We start from the raw sequence: 8,458 nt of genomic DNA, 5'->3' as shown, positions 1-8,458 counted from the left end.
GCTCCTGCAAGAGTCATGACCACGACTGCAGGGCCCCCGAGGGCCGTTACCTTGGCCCTTTATTCCAACACAGTCTAGAGACAAACAAACATGTTATGGGCTTCTTATGGGACGCATATGGCTCTTCCCCTCAGTCGAGACCAGGGACTGCAAGCAAAACAAGAGGGAACTATGGGTATTTGTCGCGGGCAACAATTGCGTAGAACTAACAGGGAAAATAGCTGTGGAATGAATGCTAATGAATAGCTAAAGAAATGTGTCGTAAAAAGCCAAAACAAGGCTTTGTACAAATATGGGAATTTAGGTCACACATTTTAGCTTTTAGTCTCCTCTCAGCATATCAAAATGCATATTAAATGAATTGTAAATCTTGATAAACTGTTTTAACCAAGTCTAAACAAGTCAGACTTTCTTACATTGTGCTTTCTGTGCAGTTGATGTTCATTTGGTACTGAAAGTTCACCAAAGGCCAGGAATAGATTGGACACCAGTCCTGGATAATTAGACGGCAACAGGTCAAATTGTGCCAGAGGGATTTTGAGCACACAGGCGTCATCTTTGGGGAGGCGAGTCTAGGCAAACAGTGCTAATGACGCCTGCTAGCTGCCTGCTCTCCTCAGGGACCGTCCCCTGATGTAATTGACTGGAACACAGCCACCACTGAGACGTTTGTCTGCTTTTGTTCATCTCGTACATGTAAAGTGCACGAAGAAAAAAAAGTGTACTGATGAAAAGAAAAAAAAAGAAAAAACACCAGCAGCGAATCTCGGTCTGTGGAGACAGGGGCGCTTATTACGTTGTGTCAGTGTTAACAAAAGATCTCACTGGAAACATTCTTTGAAGTAGACCTTAAAATATGATCTCCATCCATGATTAAACTAAATAGCTGAATGGTTAAAATAGCAAGTTCACCAGTCTTCAGGTTCCTGCCACTCTGTGACATGATTAAGCTAAATGTTCATGAATTATGAGGTATAATTATAGGAAGGTGGACGACCACCTTTTTTCAGCATTAATTCATTTAAATACCTTTTTACCTGTATTTTCCCCCCAGTGTCCCCTTCTGATGCTAGCATGAGTACGTTATACTTGCGGTCCACAGCCTCTTTTCAGTTATGGAGGTGTTAGCTTGAGCCAGTATGTGTAATAGGATGTTAACTGCAGCACTGTTGAATCCCTCAGCAGGGAGCTTTATGTGTCACAGCCAAGCAAAACCACACACTTAAATTGCTATTAGGGATCCAGCACTAGTCCGCAGCCTTGAGATCCAGTAAGTCATTCCAACCTTTAGCAGCAGAGAGCTTCAGTCAGAAGGACTATTGAATAGCCGCTTTGTGGCGACATTAAGTGCCAGCTTTAAGTGCTCTTTACCAATTATGCTAATGTCCTCAAACCATCTATTCTACACATTTTAGCCTCTGTAGCCTTCAATCAGGAAATAATACAGTGTGATGTTTAGTCACTATGGAGACTGGCTACTTTCAATTACATTTAAATGGAGTAAATTATTTTATAATAGTGTAGACAAACATGATTAAGCATTAGAAAATAGCTATAAAGAGTAATTACACTTAGTAGGCCTACTGCTAAAACTGTCATTCAGTGGACGTCAACTGTAAAAGAACAGATCTAATTCGGGAGTTTATACTGTTTATCATTCACTGACTTCATATTATTGTTTCAGGCAGTGTTTTTGGAGATACAGTTAGAGACAGAAGATGGTAAAAAAAAAAAAAAAAAAAAAAAGATCAATCCATGCTGAGAAAAATCCCACACTGCTGAGGTGCCTAGAAAGAAAGGCCGTCTTTAGGTATGGCACCACAAAACAAAATAGGCCGCGTAGCCTTCATGGTGCCGCTGTTGTCTTTTAATTTCACCTAAAAGTTAAACAGTTCCCAAATATACGTTAAGAAATGTCACGTTTAAAGAGGTAGAATAATTGCAGCTGTGCATGAGGTGGGAAAGCTCAAGATAAAACGTTTTCGTGCTAGTTGTTCTAGTGTTAGGTCGATCATCGATCATTTATCTTTACAGTTTGTGATTCAAATTACTATTAACAGTATTCAGAGGAACATCATACAGTCACAAGCAACTTTAGAACTTAAAAAGCACGTCTCATAGATGTATAATTCACTACCAAGACTTAAATGTAGTAAAACGAAAATGACGTTAGGCATGATAGTGTTTATGACCATTTCTTCACCTAGTGTTCAGGCCATCTCTCGTGTGTACATCTCTATTATAACCAGCAGGGGGAGGTATTTCCACGTTTAGAACCATTTACTTTTTCTCAAACTGTTATGTGGGGCTGCTTTTTAAATAAAAATCAAACGACTGCTTTTGACTTTATATCATGTGTAAGTCGAACCCTAGAGCATTTGTAGATCTCTACTGATCTAAATAGAAAGATTGTGTATTGTAACTGAGTGCAACTTCACACTCAGTGAGTCATTATCACTGTTGCAGCTCAGCCTATGTTGGAGCGTTTCTGTTTTTAGAGTCAGCAGAGCCTAGGAAACTGTCTCCATAGGTTAGAATCTTTATTAGCATAGGTGCAGTGTGTTAAGGGACAACCTGTTAGGTTCTTAAAAGAAAACATTTACATCTGCCTCATTTGGTTGTAGTTCTTGCTTTATATATATATATATATATATATATATATATATATATATATATATATATATATATATATATATATATATATATATATATATATATATATAAAGTGATATGATATAATCATTGATATTCATTTTAAAATTGTCATCTGGTACAAATGTCACTGCTGGAATTCCCCCAGGTTGTTTAATTTATTGTGGTGGAAAATGTAAAATGAAGTGTGCCAGCATGCTTGAGAACATTCTGGGCAAAGCTCTGCTTCGCTGTCTGCCAGATCCCTCAGGAACTCGTTGAAATTAACAGTGTCTTTGCAATAATACAGAGGATTGATTTGAACCCATATTCCTTAAAGCACACTTTTATATGGCAAGGGACACAACATTCATACGACTCACTCCTCTTGAACTCAAGTAACTACTCTTAAGAACTAATTCAAATTCACAGATAGGCACCAACCACTGCACAGCACATGTCAACATTTAAGAAATGCTAAAACCAGACCAGACATCTTTTCCTTTATTTGATGAACACCTCCCCAAATCGTAACATCAGAATATCACAAGATCCTTACATATCCACCCTAAATGCCCACACATCCCACTGTGCCATTATGACAACACTAAGCTATATACTGTATCATCTTATATTATAAAGTTGTCCCCATATTAGTATCATAATGCATTACTGATGTATTTATCAGAGAGAATGATGAACAGAACATCTCAGCTCACCATCGGCTACATCTCACTTCAGTGCTGCCGTCCAGTAATGGTGTTGGATGCGGAACAGAGGCGAGCAGGGACGAGTCTCCACTCTCTGCGTCCTGGTTAAAGGCAGATATGAGGAATCACGTATCACTCCATGTTTGCCCAAGTGAGCCTAAAAGCAGATCTGGAACGATGATTTGGGCTGTGGGCGGTCGTCCCCTCTATCCTGACACATAAGGCCATGTACTGGACGGATCACACATGCCACTTCATCATCACCTACTTCTGCGTTTAAGAGGCTCCGCACCACTGCACTTGCAGGACACTGAATATTCATACTGGACAGGAACATTAAGTAGGACAAGCTTTATATGGGTGAGGGGGCATTCTCAGTGGACTTTCTCAAAGTTTCTCCAAAATATTTCTCAAAGATCAAAGTGTTCTTTAAAAAAAAGTTTAACAAGAGGCTTTTAATCTGAATAAACCTAAGGACAAGTCAAGTTTAAATACTTATTTGCAGTCTGCAAATCAATGCCAAAAAAGTAGTACAGTTGGGAGGTGAAGGTTTTAAAACCTGCTGCTCACTTCGTTACGGCTGTCATGGCAACGCCCGCATGACAGGATCTAGGGAAGCTTACACTCGTATCTCCATTCGCATGAAAGCTCAGCACCGTTGGAGTCTTCACACAACACCATGCCACAACTCATTTACCAGCCACTTCTGCCCTGTGCCAGCAAACACCTGCAGTACAAATGGGACAGAAGCTGCTACAACATGCACAGGGAAAAGGTATGACGTTCAGCCATACATGCAGAGAGAGACACCTGTTTCTCTTTTACAGTGCAATAAAACCCGAGAGTGAGTCAGTGTAAATGTTACCAAGGAAGAAAATGAGTCACAACTCAAACAAAGCGCTGTGTCACATTTCAAGGTGAAATCTGCCAAGGCAACTATTAACTCAAGCCCACCCGAGACCTATGGTCACCTTCTTGTCAAAAGGAAGACAAAAAAGGTAAGATGTAAATCTGACCTATTTTTGCGTAAATAAATGGTTTAACTTCTCATAGTGTAAAGTGACAAAACTGATTTCAAAATCAGGCAAATTAGTAAATTAACTACTAAATTGATGGATTAATGAATGAAGTAATTAATTATTAATTAAAGTAACAATTAGGCCTATGCAGATAATTGCTACTGAAACTGAAAATACAGTTTTGCTTACAATAATGATAAATTTCAGTGAAAATATTGCCGGTTAGGTTGTTAAGAGAAAGGACACAAATTGGTTTCAGTGATATATTTCCGGAACTCGGTTTGAAATTGTTAACATCAGAATCTGCATCTAAATCTTACCAGCCACAGGAAAATTTTAACAAGAGCCAGCTGTCCTTAGTGGAAATCTGTTTGCCCACAGCCAAGCATCTAGATGTAGTGTAGTACTGAGGTGTGTGTGTGTGTGTGTGTGTGTGTGTGTGTGTGTGTGTGTGTGTGTGTGTGTGTGTGTGTGTGTGTGTGTGACATCAAAATTACTGCAGAAAGAAGCCATTAGTTAACCGATAACCTGTATAATCGAAGTCCTTGGCAGTTATATTTTAGTCTAATAAAAAAATATAGTCATGGGGAAAATGGTGAGGTTACTGGAAATGTCTCAGCCTTAGAGTATGACCCATAACATCCGTATATTTAGCACTACTAAAAATTTAACAATGAAGAAAGAAAGAATGGGTCCTTTTTATTCACATGATATTTAAATTTAAAAATCTATATTTTCTACTTCAAGGTGATAAATTATTAACACTTCACACCTATCTTGACAGAATAGCATACACCCTGGGTACACTATTTCAGACAGCCTGTCAATATTACTTTTATATAGTGTTCATCAGAAAATACTGGCATACCTCTAATTGCATTTATGCATAATGACTACCCATTGAACCCATTGAATAAACTATTCAATAAGCAATAATTCAAAGAGCAAGAATCTGTTACATATGTTGCATGTGATCTAGTTGTGTGTGATCATTTTTCCTTCAATGTTAATATCTGAAGTATGTGGAGACCCTTATGTAGTGTATAGAGTAGAAATATGGCTTACAGATTTTCATTAAAAATTCTATCACACCTACCTCTAATATTCAGAGCTGGAAAACGTTTGATAAGTAAAATCTGGAGGCTCAGGGTTAGCAGGGTGGTAGACCTCCAGTAATAAGTATAGAAATACTTCCTTTAAATCTTCATAATGTTGGCTGTCTACAACATGCCTCAAGACATTTCTATAAATTCCAACATTGCAACCATTTCAATTAACCATGATGACATTTAATGTCTCACTTTGCTAGCTGGAAGAGGAACGTCTTTCAAAAATTCAAAGGGAAAATCATATGCTATTGGATAAAATATCCCATATAATGCGGACCACTGGACGAATTGACAGTAGAAACGATTATGTGAGTAAAAGGTAAGATACAGCTGGGTTTGTTATCGTGAATCTCCGCGATCAGAGATTTATGCAACATCAGTCACTGGCTGAAGGTTAGAAATCCAACCAAGCAATCAGGATCTGGATGATATAAGGTTCAGCCAGTGAGTGATGGGTTCAGCTGTGCCACACAGCTCAGGTACGTGCACTTACTAGGTTGCAACTTATTTGCTCAGGCCTTAAATACTTTTTTTTAATTAACACCAATTAACAAAGGTATCTTTTCTCATTAAAATCAGTCTTAGCACAGACAAAAGGCAGCAAGAACTGCTCCACAACATCAAGGGGAACCGGTTCCTCTTGCAGCGGTTGTCAGAGTGCGTGCCTCACTACAGTGTACAACTGTGGCACAAGGAGTGGCTAACAACCCTTAAGCTGATGGAGAGCATTGGACGCTTCCCACGCTTATGTGATGCTCAGGCGAGGCAGTAAGTGCCTTTGTGCACCTAGATGTCCATGAAAACTGTAGTCAGAGGAGAACCTATTAGCCTGCAACACTTTGTCATGCTGCCATTAGAGCTTTGATGGAAAATCTTTTGCATTCAAAATGCCAGGATCTGTTTTTTGCCTTTTTACCCCAAAGGCAGTTTCAGGTGTTTTGCCCCAAAGGCATATGGATTGTCCCAAGAGAGGATTACAGCAGAAGACAATACAAGATAATACAAGAGGACAACAGCAGAATATTGAATATGCAGGGAAAAAGTGATGTCCCTAAAAACTAAGAGAACAAACAGGCAGAATATGAGGGCCAGTCTGAATCAGGAGATGAACCTTCAAAACTCCATGATGGCATTCATTAATAGCCATAATTTGTCAATTTACAGTCAAATAATCTATTCTGTATCAGTATGAGAGACTAAAATGTACAGGCTGCACACTAGAGGAATTAAAGCAGTCCAAATTCCAGTACAGAACCTTACTTGGAAAATCAGGTTTACTGTCAAATTTTAGATGTCACTGGACATACTTTACTTTCAGTTTTTTGTAACTAAAGAAGTTCAATATTCAAATGATCAACAAGTGAGGGAAGAACCTGATCGACGTTTGCATCTGGAGGGTTGGCTAGTCCGTTTGATTGTCTTGAAAGCATTAGTTCATGTACAGGATCTTATTAGCTCAGTCATGAAGGAGTCATTTTGCCTTTAATTGATATGATTGTCATTACTTTTTTATTCCATTCACATAACCTGAATTATGCACTGATGTGCTGGTGTTAAATTATAAAGTTGCTAAAATGAAAATACAAACTAATAAATCATTTGCAACTGTCTATAGCAGTTTCTTTATATCAGATGATTCTGGAATAGCCATGCACTGTTTTCTCCTACTACAACATTCAACATGAAGCAGAATTTTGATTTCCCTAGATGAAGCTTTGATTTTTGACTACCTCAGTAGTAAGAAAACAGTAATCCATCTTTTATAACCTGTGTAAGCAAAGGTAATACAGTTCCTCCTGTTTCCTGCAGTTATCAGGCCAATCTTGTCAAGCTAAACCTACTCTTTCTATTTAGAAATGAATAAGTAAATAAACATCATCCAAACTCAGTACTTAAAGACCACAATGAGAATGACCAAACCAGTGCCACAGCCATGCCAGAACCGGAACAGTCACCCACACTGACAATCCCTGCCCAGCAGGCAGTGGTAGCAGTCACCTGTGGGAAGAGAGAGAGAGAGAGAGAGAGAGAGAGAGAGAGAGAGAGAGAGAGAGAGAGAGAGAGAGACCCACTCTGCATTAGCTTATTGTCCTCACTTTATTCCTATGAAGTCTGAGTTTGACAGCATTTTATTTAAAAAGTTAAGATTTATCCTGCACTACAAGTACTTGTGTGAGATTAAATGAAAGTTACTTGTCTTGTATCATATTAAATATGAAAAAACACACATAGTATAGAATCTAAATTTATAACACCACACAAACTTTTAACCACATATTTTTACATATACAATGTATTCTAAATGTAAATGCTACGGGGCACTTTGCTGCATATGGCATATGGCAAACTCATCAGATAAACACCAGAAGTCAGTATAACTTCAGCGTTAAAATCTTTCAATTAGATTCTATGGCTGTCCGACAGTTGGGACCCAATAATACTTTTGTGTGTGTGTGTTATTGGACTAATCTTTTACCATGGGCTCGATAAGCCAACTCACACTGACTTATAACACAGCACATTTTAAGAATAATGTAAGAAAATATAGGTGTTAATATGAATGATGTAGGAAAAGTACATTGTTATATTACCCATTTGTACACTCACTCACGCATTAAATGTATTGCAGTTTCAAAGTGAAATAGCCTCGTGTGTGTGGTGTGTCTGAAAAAGTTGTGTGGCATCAGCAGACTTGGTGTCTTCTGTTACATGGATACACTGTCCTTTTGGTTTTGAATTTACAGCAAGGACATTTTTTGAGTAAGCTGATTGCTCTCCAAGTTAACTAGGAGCTTCACTGTTTTTTTAAATGCTAAGATCAAAAAAACCTGTTAAGACGAAAGAGCCGTTTTCCTTGAAAGGATAAAACAATGCTGATTTTTTTTTTTTAGTGCGAGACACACACGAGGAAACAAGGAACAGCATTTTATGAAAGACCAAAAACAAAAGAAAAAAAGCAAAAAACACAGAAAGCGATATTGCAATCACA

The 8,458-nt window shown here is 38.3% G+C and overlaps 1 protein-coding gene across 1 annotated transcript; it reads left to right on the top strand.

Annotated features, from left to right (window-relative positions):
- Positions 1-4,020: 4,020 nt before the first annotated feature.
- On the top strand, positions 4,021-6,241 carry si:dkey-83m22.7 (uncharacterized protein CFAP97D2). The gene is made up of 4 exons (XM_035522718.1): positions 4,021-4,116; positions 4,259-4,339; positions 5,670-5,788; positions 6,049-6,241. The coding sequence occupies exons 1-4, from the start codon at positions 4,021-4,023 to the stop codon at positions 6,239-6,241; spliced, it is 489 nt and encodes a 162-aa protein (XP_035378611.1).
- Positions 6,242-8,458: the final 2,217 nt, after the last annotated feature.

This window comes from Electrophorus electricus, chromosome 25 (assembly GCF_013358815.1).
Source record: "Electrophorus electricus isolate fEleEle1 chromosome 25, fEleEle1.pri, whole genome shotgun sequence".
In the NCBI taxonomy this organism is placed as follows: Eukaryota; Metazoa; Chordata; class Actinopteri; order Gymnotiformes; family Gymnotidae; genus Electrophorus; species Electrophorus electricus.
This window is presented reverse-complemented; position numbering and strand designations above follow the sequence as displayed.